The sequence below is a fragment of the Struthio camelus genome, chromosome 1, assembly GCF_040807025.1.
Source record: "Struthio camelus isolate bStrCam1 chromosome 1, bStrCam1.hap1, whole genome shotgun sequence".
Taxonomy (NCBI): Eukaryota; Metazoa; Chordata; class Aves; order Struthioniformes; family Struthionidae; genus Struthio; species Struthio camelus.
Window position 1 is genome coordinate 59111392 of NC_090942.1, and position 19212 is coordinate 59130603.

Consider the following 19212-nt stretch of genomic DNA (forward strand, 5'->3'; position numbering starts at 1 on the left):
ACTCTCTTCTGGTTTCTTCCATTCAGTGCATGTACGTGGTTCTGTCACACATACTACAAAAACATCAGTAAAACACAGATCAGGGGGTTCACCCCATTCTTTCAAACTGGGAAAAAATGAGGAGGAGGACACAGAGCAGTGCTGAGCGACCAGGCTGGGAGGGGGAAGGAGTGTGGTCCCTTTGGCCCAGCCTCTACCTCCTCCAAACTCCCCTTTTCATCTACAAGTGAGCTGGTAGGGATCCCCTACCTCCATTTGCTGTTCCCCTTCCCAGCTGCTACTGATGGACTTCCCCTCCTGAAGCTGTGTGAGCATGGAGAAGGGGAGCTGCCAGCCATCCTTGGCATGGCGCAGGTGTCACAACAAAACTCTTAGGTATTCTGCTTTCATAGGTGTCCTCTTGTTGGACTGTCCTCAGCTTAAGCCCCTGCTTCGGTAAAGGACTTGCCTTTTAATGCTCTCACCTCAGAGGTGCTTTTCTTGCTTCACTCCCTCTTAGAAGCTTATCAGATCTTGTTCCCCTTCCCCATATCCCCTTCCATGTCCTTGCAGTTTTGCTTCCCCTGCTCATTCCTTGTTCTCTGCCCTGTCATAGTCATTTGTACTTGAACAACCTCACTTATCTGTGTAACCTAGATATACCTTTTAGCCTGCTTTGCTAAAGAAAATAAGCGAATGTGTATGTGTGAGTGTCTGCCAAAAGTCAGTGCCACTGGACAGGCATGTTAAGGCATCAAAGAGATGTCCCAACAAGTTTCTTGAAATCGGTGGCCAAATAAAAAAGAGTTTCCTTTGAGGGAACAGATCATCCATAATAGATATCAGACGCATATTAGATATCTTCAAGGGGCGTGACAGAAGCCACCAGCATCTGTCCATCTTGATCTGCTCGTGTGATGAGTTGTTTTCTCTGCTGCATCTGACAGATTGGCTTCCCCCTCCGTCTGGACCATTTATTTGGGCAAGTATTTGCAAAATGCCACCAGTCACACAGAGGTGTCCTTCAAAGTGAGCCGCCTATTCCTCCACCCTTATTATGAGGAGGACAGCCATGATTATGACGTGGCCCTGCTCCAGCTGGACCATCCTGTGATCCGCTCGCCCTTCATCCAACCCATCTGCTTGCCTGCCCCCTCCCACCTCTTTGAGCCTGGCCTTCATTGCTGGATCACTGGCTGGGGAGCCATCAAGGAAGGCGGTAGGTATAGGGTCTGTGCTGGTGACCCACTGTAACAGGGTCAAGGTGGAAACATAGATTCAGATGTGGGATAGGCAGAACAGGTTTCTGTTCACCACAGAAGCATCATGCCTCCTTTACCATCTTTGATGTTGGTTCACAGATCAGCCAAAGCTACCTGTTCAGGGTCTAGAGATATCATTCAAGAGGCAGCCATGAGAGTCTGGGATGCTATATTGGGACAGCATGTATTCCCTCATCCAAAGACTACGACAGCCCTGCAGGACTTGTGGGGCTGTTCAGCCATGACTGCTGCATGGAAGAGCCCCAGTCCCAAGGCCCAGTCCCATGCCTACACAGACATGTGGGCTCCAGTCAGGTTGTTCTCCAGGGCCAATGCCTAACTGGATAGAATTGAGATGAAAGACTGCTCTTCATCAAACCATATTGGACACGGTCTCCTCAGAATAGTTGTCTGGGGCCCTTGCAGCAATTTTTTCCCCATATCAAAGACCCTAGAACCTGAGTCTCTGCAGCAACATCCGTACTAGTAAACTGAATGGGAGCAGTGCAAGGTCTGAGTATTGTCTGCTGAGGATCACATTGTGTAATTGTTAGCATGCTCCTTGGCATAGTTTTGGCCATGCAGTACCCAAACACAACTGTGGGACAGCATGGGCCAAGACCTGTTCCCCTGGTGTGGTATGGATGAGGTCATTCTTCTCTGTGGGGAGAAAAGAGTTCAGCTGTATGGACATGACCCCTCCCTCTTCCTTGCCCACAGAGCCAGTAAATGTACCAAGCTCTTTTCTTAGTATTGTGTGACACAGAAATATAGATGTGCTCCTCCAGTTCCTCTTAGTACCTTCAGTCATACTCACACATTTGCTCCAGTTGCTTCCTAAATGGAAACACTCAGGGAGTCTGTCCAGATCTGGATACTCCCGAGTTTGCATATCTAGCCAGAAGGGCTTGGCATTCATTTCAATGAGAAACAAAACCAAATGTTGACATCCTAGATGTTGCCACAACTCAGCATCCCCTTCTTCCCAAAAGCTGTAGTGCCCACAACATACCTCTCTAGGAACAGGGACTACAAGGGAATATTACCCTTTCCATGCAGGTAAAGCGTTCAACTAAAAGGCAGAGCTTGTGATGTTAGGGGAGAACAAAATAAATATTCATATGGCAGCTTTCAGCATGCAGATGGAAATGGGCATGGTCTGGGGGTTCGTGGGAGGTGATGGGAAACTCCATTGCTCACCTCTGCTGCTCTTGGTGTTCTACCCTCCCCGCCCAGGCCGCATCAGCAACATCTTGCAGAAGGTAGATGTGCAGCTCATCCAGCAGGACATCTGCAGTGAGGCCTATCACTACATGATTTCTCCCAGGATGCTCTGTGCTGGGTACCACAAGGGCAAGAAAGATGCCTGCCAGGTGACAGAGGAGTTTTGGGATCAGGGTCATCTAGCAGTAGTGGGGCGTGTCCCAAATCTCCCAAATGCACTCCATAGCCTGCAACAAGAGTGAGAAGACCATAAAGTGCCTAACTCACCCACCCATTCTTCTAAGTGACCAGTGACAGCTCCCAGGGCCACTTCTTCCCAGCATTCTTGCCTTAGCCAGGGTCTAAATACACTTAGACTTCTTTTCTCATTTTGGCCCATTCTCATCTCTTTATCTCCCCCTCACAAATCATCTGCATGTCTACATCAGTCCCTTTCCCCCTCATCCTCATCAGCATCTGTCAAACAGAGGAACCAGTGTGTTCCTTCATTACAGTTAACCCCAAGTAATTCCTCTGATTCCCATTGCTTCAGGCATCCAGTTTAACTCCACCACCTTCCGTTACTCTCCAAATATTTGGACAGCCGGGAAATGTCACGTGGGGCAGAAGGAAACAATAGAGCTGACAACTTCTTGGGACCTGGCTAAAGGAGAGGTCAAGGATGGTCAAGGAATGCACTAATATAATGGGTCAGATCTTTCCATAGGAGACTTTGACATCTGCCTAAGGTACCCATGGATGTTAGAGATGTCCCAGGCATGAGAAAAGGGGGTGCAAGAACTGGGGAACAGAGAGTCTCAAAGCTAGTGTAATCATCCAGCAGGAGAAATTGGTGGATCACTGTAACCCTATTTTTCTTTCCCTTTCTCTAGGGTGATTCTGGAGGTCCACTAGCCTGCAAGGAGCCCAGTGGCAAGTGGTTTCTGGCTGGTTTGGTGAGCTGGGGGATGGGATGTGCACGTCCAAATTACTATGGAGTATACACCAGGATCACCCAAGTGCTTGGCTGGATGAACCAAACCATGAGCTGAGAAAAGTCCATCTCTGCCTTCCCCCACCAGACCTACTACGCTCACATGGCACTTGTTCCTGACCTTGTTCACTTCTCTCTCAAAGAGAGAGACAGGTTCTGTGTGGGATGTTGTCAGACTTGGAATGCTCTTCTAACCAGGGTGAAGAAAGCCTGCAGAGGAGATGGTGGAGGGAAGCAGGCAGAGTCCCCCTCAGTAGTTCCCAGGGAACATCCCAAGGTGCTTTTAGGCCAGCCATTCAAAACAGTTGGAGGGAACGGGGAACAACAAGGGTCCCAAGCTGATGGTTTCTGAGTAGAGGAATAAGGGGAGATGAACTTTCCGTGAACCATGTGATTCAGCCACAATCTTATGCTGGAACATTTGCTGAAAGAAAATGTGACTGATGCAGTTACAGATTCCAGTAACTGTGAAATCAATCTGCCTCCCTCTTCCTTCCTGCCACTCATCCGTCTTCCCTCATCCCCTCCCATCACTCCTCCTCTTCCATCTCCCTAATTGCCTCTTTTCTTAGCTGACGTGTGCTATTCAGTTCAGCCAGACAACTTCTTCACATCTCACTGACTCCTAGGCACAAGTCCAGCATCATACCCCCAAGCATGTGTCCCTGCTTCCCTGCTGAAATAACATCAAGGCTCCACTGCTGCTAATGGACTCCTTCAGGCAAAGGCCCTAGCCCCTCAGTAAAAACATTTGAGAAGCCTTCTATCTATTTCTCTGTGCCCTGCTAAATACCTTTAACATGAAATAATCTTACCTGCTTCCAGCGCTCAGCTAACCCAGGACATGAGGGAGAAGGCTTTGGATTTTTTACTAAATACACACACACACACACACACACTTTTATATATATATATATATATATATATATGTATATATAATGAGCTACCCTCTAGAATTAGAAATAAAACTAATTTTTTTTTTGGCTCCACTTTGCCTTCCTCTGTTACACATTCTCTTGGGGTTTGGATCTTTTTTTGACCAAACTCCAGTCTTGGCAAAGCGCTGGAAAGTGGCAAAGGAGATACCACCACCATCGCAGCTATGTCCCAGGCATCAGCTAGATGGATGGTGTTTGCTCATTGTTATGAGCTAGGGGTGCAAACAAACACCAATAGGCAAACCTGCACTGTACCCAACTGCATGCAGTGGGGACATAGCACAGATCCAGTGGGAGGTACTGCCAGTCCCCAGAACACACAGGCCCAGCACAAACAGCTTCTGGTGGCTCCAGGTGGTGATGAATCCAACTCCTCTTTTCCAGCCCCGACCCCCTTCCACCAGCACCAAATTTCTGCTACTCGAAAGGAGAGGCACAACAAGGAGGAACAGACCGTGAAGTTTATTCAGGAATTACAACCTGGTGTCCTTGGACACAGCAGTGAAGCAAATTCCCCGCTCCCAGAGGCAGGGATCTCCTTGTGCTAACACACACTACATCAGGCACCAGCACATTCCCCACAGGTACCCACGCAGCACACCTATCTCCTCCTTGCCTGCTAACACAGGACTTCTCTGGGGGACAAGGAGGGAGGGAGGCACCAACAAGCATGTTACCCAGCACAGGGACACCTCATGAGCTGTGCAGGCCCAGAAAAATGCAGCCGCTCCACATTTGGCCCTCTGGACACAAGCTCAGACTAACTGCCCCATGCAATCAAGGCCACTGTGAAAGGCAAGGACTGTTCCTACAGCAGGTACCACCACATCAGGGCCCAAGTCCTGTGGGGAGGGTATGGGAAGGGACCGAATGCTGTAGTGGCTGAGCACTGATGTCCCCAGCAGGGGCCACTGTGAGATTAAGGAAAGCCAGTCTGGTAGGCATGGGAGGTGGCTGTGGGCTCCAGATCCTACAGCAGGTCAGGCACTCCTTGGAGCATCTGCCTTCCTCCTTCCTCCAGGCACTGGAGGCCCAAGCTGCAGAGGCAACTTTATAAAAACCAAAGGCTCCATGTGAAGGGTGAAGGGGAAGCAGAGGGGTATCACTGTGGCACAAGGGGCTGTCATACACTACAGTACAAAAATAAAGATATAAACCACAAATTAAAAGGCTGGATCAGGATCACATCCTCAGGCCTCTGGCTTGTAATAGCTAGAGAATGAGAGAGAGAGAAACAAAACCAAAGGTAGAAAAAAATAATTGAGCATGGAGGGGAGAATGAGAAACAGGAAGTGGGAAAGAGCACATGACAGAAGAAATGAAAATAGAAATGAAAAAAATGAAAAGAGGAGTGAGGGTGGGGGAAAAAAGAAAAGGGAGGGAAAAGTCTGTGTGAGTAATATACACTGATTTTTAAGAGAATAATACTTAGATACCACAGCCACAGACAAAGAAGCTCTTGAACAGAGGGTGAGAGAAATGCCAGGCAGCTAACAAGTGCTCTCCATCAGGATGGGAAGTGGTGCTCAGCATCTCCAGTTTAACAAGAGTCCCATAGTTTTCCAGTAGGAGAGAAGTATCCCCCTTTTGAAGCTTTCTGTATGCCCCCCCCCAGCTGCACACAGCCCAGCCAGGTAGCCTCCCTAAGTACGAGACAGAGCACTGAGGCACATTCACACACATCTGTGAGAACGCATCTGGAGTGGGGAACTGTAGCTTCTGCTCTGCCTTCGCCACATGCTCCCTCTGCATTTTCACCCTGGCAGAGGCAGTGAGGGAAATGCCCAGGGAAGTAAGAGTGGGGAGGGGAAAATCACAAGCTGCTTCTGCAAACCGCTCTCTGGCTGCCAAAGCTGCTGTGGACAGCAGTCTAGAGAAACGATCTGGCATGCGCGTCAGGCAGACACGTGGCAAATGTGCCACCCTTGCCTGCTTTGCATTCATTTCCACCCCTCTTCATTTCTCCCAGCTGCGATTGCCCTTCTGCTGCCAGAGCCTCTAGTCCAGCGCTGTAAGGCCTGCTTGGAGAGTAAGGCCCACATACGAAGACAATCGGAAAAGCTGCCTTAAGAACGACTCAACCTCCCCTCTCTTTCTGCCTCCCCAGCTCTACAAACCTGACCCATATCCATAAGAGGGGAGGAAGTGAGTCACTCATGCAGAGCTCAGACTGGCAGGATGTGAGAGTGCAGACAGGTAACATACCTGCAGAGGAGGAAAAGTGAGGAGCAGAGACAGGGCCCTGAGCAGGGAGCACACAGGGCCCTGGGCTTGGGAGGGGAGGCGGGATCCTGGGCTGCTGAGGAGAGGCCATGAGGGGGCAAAGAGAGCAGAGGGAAAAGTGCTGGAGGCAGGGAAGTGGGGTAGCGTGGGAGGGAGGTGACCATAAGGAGACAGACACCCTGAGGACAAGTAGAGAGCAGAGGGTGGGGAGCAGGAAGGAGGGTCCGGAGGAAAAAAGAGTTTAGTGGAATCCTGAGTAGATGGACAGTCTGCAAACAAAAATATAACAATAAATAAACCAAACTGTTAAAAATACAAAGCAGCAGCCAAGGTAACAGCTCTCCCCCATGAGCTTCATCCCCAGACCAACTCCTGCTCCCTGGAATTATTTTCCCCCTACCCACATCTGCCCTAGTGCTTCCCTGCCGCTAGCTGTGAACTCTCACCAGAAGGTTGGACGAGTCTATGCTTGGGGAGTTATATTTATCATTTTCCTCATGGATTTGCTGCACCTTTCTCCTCTGCTTCTGCTTCTGCCTCTGCCTCCTCCTCCACCTCCTGCTCTTCCTCCTCCGGGTCCTCCTCTGCGCTCTGCGGCCCAGCATGCACGACAAAGGGAAGAAAGAGTGGAGACACTTGCAAGATAAGCCATGGCAGTTCTTGCTCACATACAAGGGCATAAAGCAATGTTCAGGATACGGGCACAGAAAGGGATTTCTCCCCATGGCCAAGAGAGCTCTGGGTCAGGAAGCAGAGATTTGTTTTCCTCTATATCATCAGGTTAGAGGTATCTAACCTACTTACAAATGCTGTGATCCCATTGCCCAACAACTGTAATCAGTTGCTAGTGCTCCTTCCCATATCTTAGCTACCTACAGAATGCACATGTTTCTATCCTTCCCTCGAGAGGGGACCAGGTGAGCTCCTGACCCCTTAGCCTGAGAATCAGCAAGGAGAGGGCATGCTGCAAAGCCTTTGAGGCAATCACACCCTAATGGCAGAGTGACACACACAGCATGGTCCTGAGGCAGGATGAGAGGAATGTTAGAATAGCATGAGAAGTGCTGAGGTCACTTGTTAAAGCCATTTGCCACACACAGCTAGACACCACCACCTCAAACACATGCGCTCCTCCTTCTGGGCAACAGGTGTAATGTCATGATGCTGAACATCATGACTGGCAAGCCCCATATCTCACCACCAAGGTGCCCACGGTCACAGTGCAGAGTGGAAAGAAAGAGGTAGCGAACAGTGCAAAGGGTCTCACAGGCAACAGGAGCAGGGCCTTAACAAACTTGGTCTCACCTTGGCTTTGTGGCTGGGCTCAGAGCTCAGGCCACTGGGGGAGTTGTACAGCTCTTTGGAGACCACGCACAGGAACTCTGTCTGATCCTCATTCCCATAGTTATAGGATGAGCCAATGTTCACAAGCTAGAGAGGACAAGAGGGCAAGGATCACATACCCATGTTACTACAGACATCCACTTCACCTAGAGAGCAGGGGAGAAAGCTCCTCATGCAGCACGAAGTCTAATCCCTACCTCCACCAGAAAAGCTGCATAACTAAGCAGAGGAAGCACCATAGAGTACCAGGAGGGGAGCTGGCCAGGATTCAAGCACCTTAACCTCATTCACACCCCATAAACGCACAGAGCATCCTCCAAGCTTCTAGGGAAGAGGCAGGGGAAGAGCCAATATGACAGCACCATAAATGACTGAACCAATATTCCCAGAGAGGGAAGGTGTGCTGCCATGTTTGTGGCCTGCATGGTAACCATGATCTTTTCCCCAAAAGAAAGCTCCTGCCCACCCTCCTCTACCCTTTCCGAACCTGCTCAAAGCGCCATCCATCCGACATAGTGGAAACCATCTGAGTGAGCTCCTCTTCCTGACACTGCAGCACACGGTAGACATGCTTAGGCGGCACCTGTAAGCAAAATTGCAGAGAAGCATTTTGCCCAGGTCCCATGCTAAAGGCTGGTGCCCTCCTGCAGGAGAGAATGCAGTAGTGGCCCTCCTTGAGGGTAAAAGAGAGGAGAAACTACAATCCAGCTCTCTGCCATGCTGTCCAGGGAGGCAGGAACTGTATCTATTCTGGAGGGAAGAGACTGAGCTTCCTTCTCTAGAAGATACTGGGCTCTTTCCCATGGAGTTTGCATTTATCATTACAAAGTCATTTATACAAATGCCACAAATGCTGATAGGGTTTTGCAAGCATAAAGTGATTGTCCGTTGCTGGAAGCTTAGAACCTGAGGCAGACGTGATGAAAAGTTGAGACATCAGCCAAACATTCCCAGAAGACAGGTTTGAAAAGGTTACTAGGAAGGAGAAGGTGCAGCTCTGCCACAGGATCAATTCCTTGTGCCTCATTTTCTGCATTTAACTCTTCCACAGACATCCCTTCACCTTTTCCCTCTAAGTACCTCCACAGGTATCCCCACGCTCTTTGTTGTGATTGTTTGTTGCATGGTGTGGGCACTCCCCACACCAAAGCCCTGCTCCCCACAACTCCTCCACTCTCCTCACAAACATCTTTCCATATTCCACAGGGATCAGCTGGCTTGTTCGAGAAGTTATAGGATCTCATTTTGTTTCAAGGGCTACATCCAGCAATACCTCTGGGGCTGCGAAACAAGGCAGTTTTATCATAGCTAAAACGGTGGTAGCCTGCCACTGGCAAGGTTTTGTTATGCAGAGTTAAGCACGTAAGCTCTAACTAGTTGCATCTTTGCTTTCCTGGCTGCTTCTCCCAAGTCTGCTTTCCCTGTAGACTCACTTCTCCCTTTCAGCACTTTCTCCTTCTCCCATTCCGTCTTTGTTTGCCATTTCCATCCATACCTGAGTTACTGCATAATCCTTCTCCTCCAGTCTATCCTTGATTATTCGGATTAAGGGGCCAATGTTATAGAACTCAGCTTCTTCTAGGACCCCTGAGAAAGACCACAAAGACACAAAGTTAACAGACAGTTCTTTTTTTTTGACTTGCTCAAGATCAGCTCTGAGCTTCCCAAGGTCCTGTCCCTTCCACAAGGAGAAATGACACTCCAGCCTCACTCTTTTAACACTTTTCTGTTGCTCGAACCTGCAGGAAATTGACTGTCTTTCTGCGCTGCGTTCCTGATTGCTCACCCCAATTCCCTTATGCTGTCTACTACTTCAGAAACAGGCACTGCCAATGAAGGTTTGAGCCAAGGCCTGCTCACACTTTCCAGCCAGGGAAAGGCTTTCCCTGGGAGTATGACCTCCACTACCAGATTACTGGCCAAGGTGAATAAATGTAGGCTCCAGCCTCTCTCTAAGGGCCGTTAGTTACCACATTGCTTTGGCCCTCTTTGGAAAGCAGAAAACCATGACTTGTTCTGATCTCATCAGTGAGAGACCCTAGAAAATCCCTACTTTCTTCCTGGGCCAGTCAGAGTTGTACCCACCCTCCAACCCCACATATCTGGGGGGTTGAATAATCTGTCACTCTCTCACCTGTGCTTCACCTCAAAGCAGGCAAACAGGGATGTGTTTTGTTTTTTCTCTATGGTGTCTGCATCTGTCACCTCTCCTGAGACTCTCCTGTTTGCTACAGGCCCTCAGGGAAAGGGAGGTGGGTTCCCAGTGGGTCAATGAGGAGAAGGCTAGGAACAAACATTCACATGTCCCCAGGGCGCTGCACAGACAGAGTAGATGGGGGGATTGAGCTGGTTCTGCCCAACCCACTCGGAATCCTTCATTACATCCTGAATTGTCTGAGGAGTTTTATTTCATGCCAGCCTGAGTGTCTGTGGCAGGAACAAAAGGCAACATCAAGCTTTGAATCAGACTCCTGTTATGCTTCAGATTTTATGTTAAAACCTGTGGCTGAACTCTATTTGATGCAAGGATTACAAGATATAGCAAGGAGAAAACATCTCAGAACCATGTTTATTATGATTCTGTACCATTGCTTGGAGGTATTTTTTGTAACTGTAGCTCATAAGACAATTCTGAAGAAAACATTCATTTTGGTAGCTAAAAATACTTAAAAGAGAGACAAGAAGACTGATGAACCTGCAGAAACTGTACTTGGCAGGGGCTGAACAGCACAGCCTGTCTTTAGAATTGGCTACTTGTTATACTGTAATGTCTAAAGAAAATAACGAGGTATTGGAGATTACTGGCTGATAACCCTGAGATGTTAGTAAGTTATCCTATTGGACTCTGTCAAATTAAGGATTCCTTTGTCTGGTTCCACTGAAATTGCTGCAGCCCACAACCCATAAGGGCACTGGTAACATATCTTACATATCACTAATTAATGATGGTCTTTATTACAATCAGAAGAGATGAGCTTGGTCAATTTGGTCTTCTGGGTTTTCACTCCTATTAGAAATTTTTAATTATTATCAGAGACCTCAGTCACAAAGCCTGGTTAAAAGCAGATCAGGAACAGGTGATAAAACAGTTTATTGAGGCTGAGAGAACTTGCCTACTTCTGCTTCAGTGACATCTCTGCTGAACTAATAGTTGAGAAGCCACAATAATCATAGGATGGCTTCCCCACCTACTCCAAAGCACCTAAGTAAAGGAGGCATCAGTATGCTTTACAGGAGCTGCAGAGGCAGCCCTCTCAAAACTCCCACACCAGCTTCAGGAGAATGGGACACAACAAGGTGGACAACAAGTCCTACGGTGTTCTGGCTCCAGAAGCAATCTTAAGTGGGAAGTTTCTGAGCTTCAAAACTCACCCTCTTCAGCCATATCTTTATCCAGGACCAGCTTCCCATGACGGAGGAAATTCAGGATAGGTCCAAAATAAGTGGGGTCTCGGTCTATTAGGTATGCACCAGTCTCATCCTAGCAACAGAGACAGACCATGAGGAGAAAAAACCCATAGGAAAAGTTTCATCAACCCTCAAATGATCCAGATTAGAGGAAAATACTAATCTAGCAAAAACGTCCACTATTTCTAAGTCTCCTTAGAAATCATGGGCAGGGCCCATGGTTTCAGCTCCTCCATGGTACCATCACTTACACCATGCACACAGCAGCTCTCCCGTGGAAAAATAAGATGCTACTGCTTCCCCTTTATGAGATGACCTGAAGGATGATGATGAAATAAAGCATAAGGATCCCAAACACATGCATGCACGCTCAGTTACACAAGATAACAGCCAGCCAGCTTGCAAAGCCAAAGTAAGGGTGGGGGACTCCCTGGTCTGCACCCACAGAATGGAGAGCAAACCTATTTGCAAAGCTCACCACAGCAAACCAAGGTTTTGGAGGAAGAACCCAGGGTTTTCTGACTTTTTGATAGAACTTTGACTTTCTAAAGGTTTCATTCCCCCAGTAAACGACACCAGCTTCTGCAATTTACTCTCCTGAGATGGACCATGGAGAGCCCCAATCCACGTCAGCCTTGCTTGGATTTTAACTCCTGGCTCATTATCCCCAGGACGACCATCTCAGAATGGACCAATCCAGCTAAGAAAGCCAAAGAAAAAGGCCTCTGGCTCCTCCTGTGACTCTGTGTATAGGGCTGGTGCGAGAGAGCAGACATATCCCTTACAGGGAACTAGGCTGAGTCAGGGAGATATAGCTGGGATATAAGTCCAGGAGATCTTGGGAGACAGCGAGACAGGAGAGCCAGGAAGGAGGGGAAATGGCTTCTTTTTTTCCCCAAATGGGGAAGACGGGTGCTAGGCTACAACACAGCAAGGTAGCATCTGGCAAGGAAAGCAAGGGAAGGTTCTTCCCAGGAGAGGAGGGTGGAAGAAGAGGTATATGTTTACTCAGTTACTCTTGCAGCTGTTGGAGTCTGACTCCATCCCAGCATCCTTCCAGCCCTCCATGCCCCCATGCTCAGTGGGGCACGGTGCAGGAGGCAAGCCGGCTGCCTTACCCGGTCCGACTGCGGCTCCTCGCCCTGGCACAAGCGACACAGGAAAGATTTCTGATCCCGACACAGGGTCTGCCTGGTGGTGAGGAAGACAGTGCCCCCCACATTAAGCTTCACCCACTTGGCTTGGGTGCCGGCAGGTGGCAGGATGTCCCAGGTGCAGCGCAGCCCCACAGCACCCTGCATCTCCTCCCCGCCCTCCATCCTCATCCTCATCCCCCCAGCGTGCAGGGACTGCTGCAGGTGCTGCCCACCAGGGGATGCTGGGATCTGTAGTTCATCTGCCTTTCTTTCTGCAGCAGCCGTGTTTCCCAGGGGTGCTGGGGTCCCTGTGACTGCCAAGGCAGCCAGGGGTGGGGGGAGAGGAAGGATGCTCTGTGCTGTAGGATATTACTGCTGCTATTAGGAATGGATAAAACTGCAGCTCCGCAGCACAGATGCTCTCCGGCCCCTTCTCGGTTTCCGTTTTGACTAACCAAGTTAAGGGCTCGCCAGCACCTCAGAGGTGCAAGGAGTTATGCAAAAATCCTCAGCATTTATTTCCATGAACGTCATCTGTGGCTCATTAAAAGATTCTGGGAACTGTAGTTTGCACAGACATGCACAAAAGGGTACTGGGAACTGTAGTTTTCCCCAGCCCACTGTTCCTGCAAAAGGGGATACTGTAATTAAGGGGGCCACAGTGTAGTATATGACCACAGCCCTGCAGCTGGTAGCTTGCCTGTCTCTAGTCCTGGGACTTGCATTCGAGCTTGCCTGCAGTTAGGGAGAACAACCTGCTCTCTGGCACTCAGCAGGTTAAACCCATCAGTACTGTACGGCACAGCTTTTCCTTTAGGAGATCTGCTTTCCCAGGCTCATAGCTCCTGTATCAGTTGCCATGCTGCTCTTGCTGCAAAACGCGTGGACAGTTGCCTTCTTGCTAACATATGTAGGGGCACTTCTGGGATAGTATCCTGGATTTGTGAAGTGCTGGCAGGGGGCAGGATTCATTTGTCGTGGTGCTTGAAAGTCACCGACTCAGCAAACTTTCCTCCACTGCTGTCCTACCAGCACAAACCATGCCAGGCAGAGACCTCCTCTCTCCTCTCCCCATGCTCCTGCCATCTCTGACTTTGCCTGGGCAACAGTGAGCTCAGATTTTAACTTGGCCCTGAGTGGAATTTTACCTTTGCCCCAGGTACACATCACCCACTGACTCTGATTGGGCCAGTCCCTCCTTACTGAATCTGGCCATGCCTCTGCCACTCACTCCTGCCAGGCAAAGCCTGGAGCTGGTTTGGAAAAACAGCAACCAATGCCCTGTGGGACATTGGTTCAAATGTGCTCCTTGGCACGGACACAACCTGAAAGCATTTTCTCTCCAGGAGCTCTGCTTTTCCCACCATTGTCTAAGCACAACCATGGTTGCCAGCAGCTCAAATGTATTGGGAAGGGAAAGGCTGCTGTTTTCCCTCTCTTCACCTGAATGTAGCCCAAAGCCTCCCCTTCACCCACACAACCTTCTGGGTCTTCTTTGCCAGGGCAATACAGAGATGCTGTAGTGCCTTGCAGACACTTTTATCATTCTTGCACCTAGATCTTTGTGTCTCCTTGAGCAGGGGTTTTACTGGGGGAACAGGGCAGAAAAAGAGAAAGATTGCTTTCCTATTCTTTTCCTTCCTTCCTTCTTTTTTTTTTTTTCTTATAAATCACTACCTTTTATCTTCACAAGGTGCAAAGGCAGCATCACCCTTCCCCCAAATCACCCAGGATAAAGGAGTTCCTTGACAAACACAGACAGTAAAACCATGTACTTTGCTCTTCCTGGGGAGGACTGCAAAAAGGAGTGGGAAAGAGAGACTAACATGGAAAAGGTGCTTTAGATTGTTGACCTCCAGCTAATTTCAGCACAGGAACAGTTCAGCTGCTGCAGGTGCAAATTCAAACAGCTCTGGATTTCCTTTAATTTATATTAGGAGGAGCTGGCCAGGCACTAGGGTGACCAATAATAGGGAGAGGATGAAAAGTAGGTTTTGCCTACCTGTATGGAGGAGACTGCGGCCCAAATTAGTCTCCAGCCCTTAGATCAGTCTCTACTGAGCAGTGGAGGGTATCAGAGATGCTCAGGCTAACACTGACCTGAGCCGAAGCATCACGGAGCGCAACACAGCTCTGAGCTGTGGGACTGTCACACTCCTACTTCTGGCTCCGAGTCAAACCTTGACAAGTCCAAGGGCTCTGCTCTGCACTCTGGTGTGCAAGGGAAGCAGGACCTTGTCTGTGCTGGCTAGAGCTCCAGCAGAGACGGAGGGTGAGGAGTGTGGTTTCCTGATATGAATGCAGTGGGCGGGGGTGGCAGCTTATGCCCCTTATCTTCCCGTCCAAGAAATCTGCCCTGCCTTTGTCTTCTCTCTTATCAACCGTTCACCTCATCTCCCTCTCCTCCAGGCCTGTCTCACAACCCCTCAGCCTTTTGCTCTTTTTTAGGTGCAAGCTTGTTTGTTTTCCCTGCCTTCCTTCTCAGCCTCTCCCATACCACTGCTGTTCATGGTTCAGGGATGGTCTGTATTCAGGGCATACCTTCTTCCATCAACACTTGCCTCTATCTGGGGCCAGCATGTCAAGTCTTGCCATCCTTGGGCCATGGGGTGAAGGGCTAGCTGACAAATCTCAAAAAGTATACTGTGAGTAAGGAGAAAGGTAGAGAGGTGCATCTCTCCCATCCCCAAGGTCTTCTCCTCTGCAACATACAGCATGAACTTTCCTGGAACCCTGAAAGTCAAGGAGTTCCCCATAGTAGGTGAAAACCCTCTTTGGGAGGAAATCAGCCCATAGCAAGTTACTGACTGAAATGCTGTGGTGAGTCAGTGTTGTGGGCTAAATATGGGCCTGATTTGAACACTGTCACCAGACATATTTCTGAGATGCAATTAGCATGTCCTTGTTAAGGTCCATTGAAAATCAGGGAGAAATAGCAGACAGGAGACAAATTTAGATAACCAAATGACTGATCCTCCTGCTTTGATGATAAATATATATAAAACACACGCACAGAAAGAGACAGCAGCAAGGAAGAGCTTACATGGGGCAGCGTGGTTGCGTAACACCATACAGACTACTGAGTATCCAGTTAATCACAGGGACTGGGACAATTGCACAGACTGGGGACAGGAAAAGCTGAACAGCCACTGGGTAGACAGGAGAAGGGGCTGCCCAGGGACAGAGCAAAAGCAGGAGGGTTACTGTAAAGTGAGAGAACTTTTGTTCAGCAGCCAGCAGGCTTACCATATAAACCAGAAGAGAGCTACACACACTGCCGCATTCAGTACGTGCAACATGGCCTGCAGCTGGGCTCCTTGTGTATGATGCATCGCTGATGTTACAGAGCTTCTCTTTGGTAATTGTCATATTGTGGAGTATCAGTGGGAGCAAGAATTACCATGTGTTGGCATAGACAAGTGTCACTACTCTGGCAGGCTGGGAACACACATCTGGGATTAAACCTGAATGATCACTTAGTTAATGAATACATTTTGGGACAAGGCCCTGGAGAAGAAACTCTCTTCTGCAGGAAGTGGACTGGGGAGGACAAGTAATGCTCTGAAATTTGCCATTAAGCCTGCAGTGAACTGGGCAAAGAAAACTCCCTGTACTGGACATAGGAGTAGGAAGAAGACAGTTTACTTGTAGCCAACACAGCCCAGCTCGACTGCCACCAGAGCAAGGCAGATTGGGGCAGGATGAGAAAGGTCCCACGGCACACTCGGGATCTAATCTCTCTCTAGCTGCTTGTGCTCCATGCAGTCTGTGAGCAGAGTACCTGCATTCAAAACAGCATGTAAAGCCTGTGTGTATATGTGTATCACTTACCACCACCGCTGGAAGAGCGCTGGGAGGAACAGAGAAAACTGTCACATGACACTTGGTTGTGAGCTGGACCCAAGAAAGATGTCAGAAACAAGAAAAGCCAATTGCAGGTAATAAACTTATGAAGTGGTCATTACTAGGAAAGGACAGTGGTACTGGCAGAGAAAGGCCCGCTTTGGGCTGTGGGTAAAGTTTGCAGCAGAACAAGCAGTTTCCTGGGGTGCTGGGCATGAAACAGTGCAGCAGTAGGGAAGAAAGAGGAAGGCAGAGGATGAAGACAGGTGAGGAAGAAAAGACTGTGGGATTGCTGCCCAAGGCCCATCTGTGCTTACACCCAATAAAAGGTGGAGCTATGCTGCAAATGCATGGTGAAAAGGATGAGGAGTATGTGCGAGATACAGTCACATTCCTGGAAGGTGAGCAGAGGGAGTGCATACATGAGGGAGTGCCTGACACCAGAGCTAGGGGAAAGGGATTGAGAGGGGGGTTGCAGCAGACATACCCAAAGCCCTAGCTCTCCTCTACCCCTCCATACCACAAACTCTGAGAGAGCAGACCTGGAGAGCAGGACTCAGTAGCAGTGGCAGCTGGAACAGGCCCCAGCTGCCTGGTCTGAATCATTACTTCCTTTGGAGTGGGGGATATGTTATACGGTTAAAATGTGACAGCGGTTCTCCCTCCCCACAACCTCTTCTGACAAGAGAAGCATTTTCTTCTCTCTCATCACATTCCAGCCTCAGAAAGTCTCATGTGGCCAGGCCTGCGGTCAAAACAGGAGCTGCAAACTGATGTGGAGATGTAAGGCATCATTTGGGGTTCACGTGCTCAGCATCATAAGCAGATCCAAATGAGACACCATCACAATCCCAAGCCCCAAAACACACTAAAAGCCTCCATGGCTGCTCAAGGCCTCACTCAAGGCTGCTCAAACAAGGCCCCAGGTCTCAGGGAAACAACCTGGCTCATTTCCCTTTCCCACTGTGTTCAGCTCCCAGAGTGGACCTACCAGGCAGCTGTAGGCCTTCCCATTCCTCCCCATTACTGCTGCTTCACATAGCGTATGCACTCTTTTGTCACCAGGCACAGAGCAGACCCACCAGCATCATCACTGTGGCTTCATCCCTGCAGGCTCAAATTTAGCTCAGACACTCAAAGCTGTGCTGTGCTCTGAGACAGCCACAGAGTTATTCATTGACTAGACTGTTTTCACAGAGCCAACACTGCTTCAGGACAAAAGCATTACGGATAGTAAAACATACCTATACACCAATAAGGAGTTTACATGCTGATCTGGGTTTCTGGGATTTATATAGAGATCTGTAACAGCTCCATCTCAAATTAGCCACAGGTCAGTGTGACCCTCTTCCCACATTAGGGCTGTTTTTTAGGTTACTTCTCAGCTGCCATGAGCCCTGTCCCATCCAAGATGCTTTATTCCCTTTCCCAGTGGCAATTTTTCCACGGGTTTGTCAGGAACATTGTCAGTGATTTGCATTCATATCTACTTCTCCCCTTCCCTGTTTCCATTTCCCACAGGAAACTCACCCACTGAGTCAGGGACATAAAGATCTGTAGAACATTTATAGTCCTGGTGCAAGTCCCTTCAGCTGTTCCATATGTCCAGTAGCATCTGTTACAGCTCAAAATAGGCTTTGCAGTCTCCAGGCTTTGAAAACATTGTCTCAGGCCCCACAACATTCCCAGTGCTTTGCCTGCAGTGTGAGAACGGATCTCAACAGAAGGGAGAATACCAGAAGACACTGTCTTGGAACAGATTTTTGATGCATGACGTAACATACCCCACAGAGGCAAAATATTTCAGGGTGAGGAGGAAGTTCTCTATTTCCCCACAGCAGGGAAATTAAGGCAAAGCTAAGGGTCTGGTAAAAGATTTGCTGAAAGCTGAGAAAATTAATCAACTACAGAGAAGAGTCTGTGATTCAAAACCTGTCAGGGAGAAGGGTAACTGAGCGCTGCCAATCTTGGCACACATGCCAGAAAGGGGGAAAGGTCCTGCTGGATGTCATGGAGTCGCTCAGTCAAAATGCAGAGCAAGGAAAGAGGTAAAAAGCTTTCACTTAGTTTGTAAACACCACGTGGCTCACGAGGCTGTACCACGCACCTCTCCCCAGCACACGTGAAAGAGAAAAAGAGCTCAGGCTCAAGAGGAAGCAGAGAGATTACTACTGACCCCAAGTACTGCTGCGTCCCAAAATGAAACACAGGTTCAGAGCTGCACTGCAGTGGGCCAAATGTTCTAGAGGCACAAGAGCAGAAGCCAGCCCCACGCATCCACTGGAAATGATGAATAAAGTTTGAAAGAAAACATAAATTTTCTCTAGTAAGTAACTTCCTAGAGAAACAGAGCAGTAGCAGCACTCTATGTTTGTATGTAGGGGTTTGACTACATATTGATAGAATCTGCTTCATCTTCCAGCTACATTCAGGGTGTTAAACCTTGATGACCTATTAGTGAAAGCCTCTTATCTTGGCTGATAGTGGGAGAAGCTAGAAATCCTGAATCAAGAAGATGTCACGAGCCAGCCCCTGCTACAGGATCTCTTACTAGAAAATGCTATCCGTATAGATGTCTTAAACTGTCTTAAAAGCAGGGTCCCTGTTGCTCAGATTGGGTGGCCTCTTCACTGAGAGTTTAGAACCACTTGCTTATTCCCCACGAGTAACCCCTAAACAGCTTTTTTTTTTTTTTTTTTTAGTACCCATGGTTAAAGACTGCAATCAGGTATCTGATGTGACACGTTGGCTAATTCCTCCCTTTTCTCCCCAGGAAACAGCTGCCGGAAAATTACCCAACCTGGAATAAAGCCAAGTGTTGGTACTAGCCTTTAAAAACACCATTACATGGGCAGGGAAATTCACAAAAGAGGGGAACAGAA

The 19212-nt window shown here is 48.7% G+C and overlaps 2 protein-coding genes across 12 annotated transcripts in view; one reads left to right on the top strand and one right to left on the bottom strand.

Moving 5' to 3' along the window:
- TMPRSS6 (transmembrane serine protease 6) overlaps positions 1–5980 on the top strand; it is a 24590-nt gene extending 18610 nt beyond the window's left edge. For 3 of the 4 annotated variants that reach the window (XM_068942798.1, XM_068942792.1, XM_068942817.1), the window contains 3 exons: positions 927–1198; positions 2478–2614; positions 3338–5980. In XM_068942798.1, the coding sequence (XP_068798899.1) occupies positions 927–1198; positions 2478–2614; positions 3338–3496 (568 nt within the window). In that variant the 3' untranslated portion in view covers positions 3497–5980. The remainder of the gene's footprint in view (positions 1–926; positions 1199–2477; positions 2615–3337) is intronic. The other variant, XM_068942808.1, reaches the window with a different exon arrangement.
- KCTD17 (potassium channel tetramerization domain containing 17) lies at positions 4824–19037 on the bottom strand. Of its 8 annotated transcripts, XM_068943095.1 has the most exons (8): positions 14588–17853; positions 12470–12542; positions 11316–11424; positions 9439–9530; positions 8431–8526; positions 7905–8030; positions 7046–7190; positions 4824–5506 (listed from the first exon to the last, which is right to left on the bottom strand). In XM_068943095.1, the coding sequence occupies exons 1-7, from the start codon at positions 14599–14601 to the stop codon at positions 7095–7097; spliced, it is 606 nt and encodes a 201-aa protein (XP_068799196.1). In that variant the 5' UTR covers positions 14602–17853; the 3' UTR covers positions 4824–5506; positions 7046–7094. The 8 variants fall into 8 exon arrangements, with proteins under 8 accessions (XP_068799196.1, XP_068799143.1, XP_068799133.1 ...); XM_068943042.1 differs by lacking the exons at positions 12470–12542; positions 14588–17853 and adding an exon at positions 17861–19037; XM_068943032.1 differs by lacking the exons at positions 12470–12542; positions 14588–17853 and adding an exon at positions 17861–19037 and having other exon boundaries at positions 4824–6868.
- Positions 19038–19212: the final 175 nt, after the last annotated feature.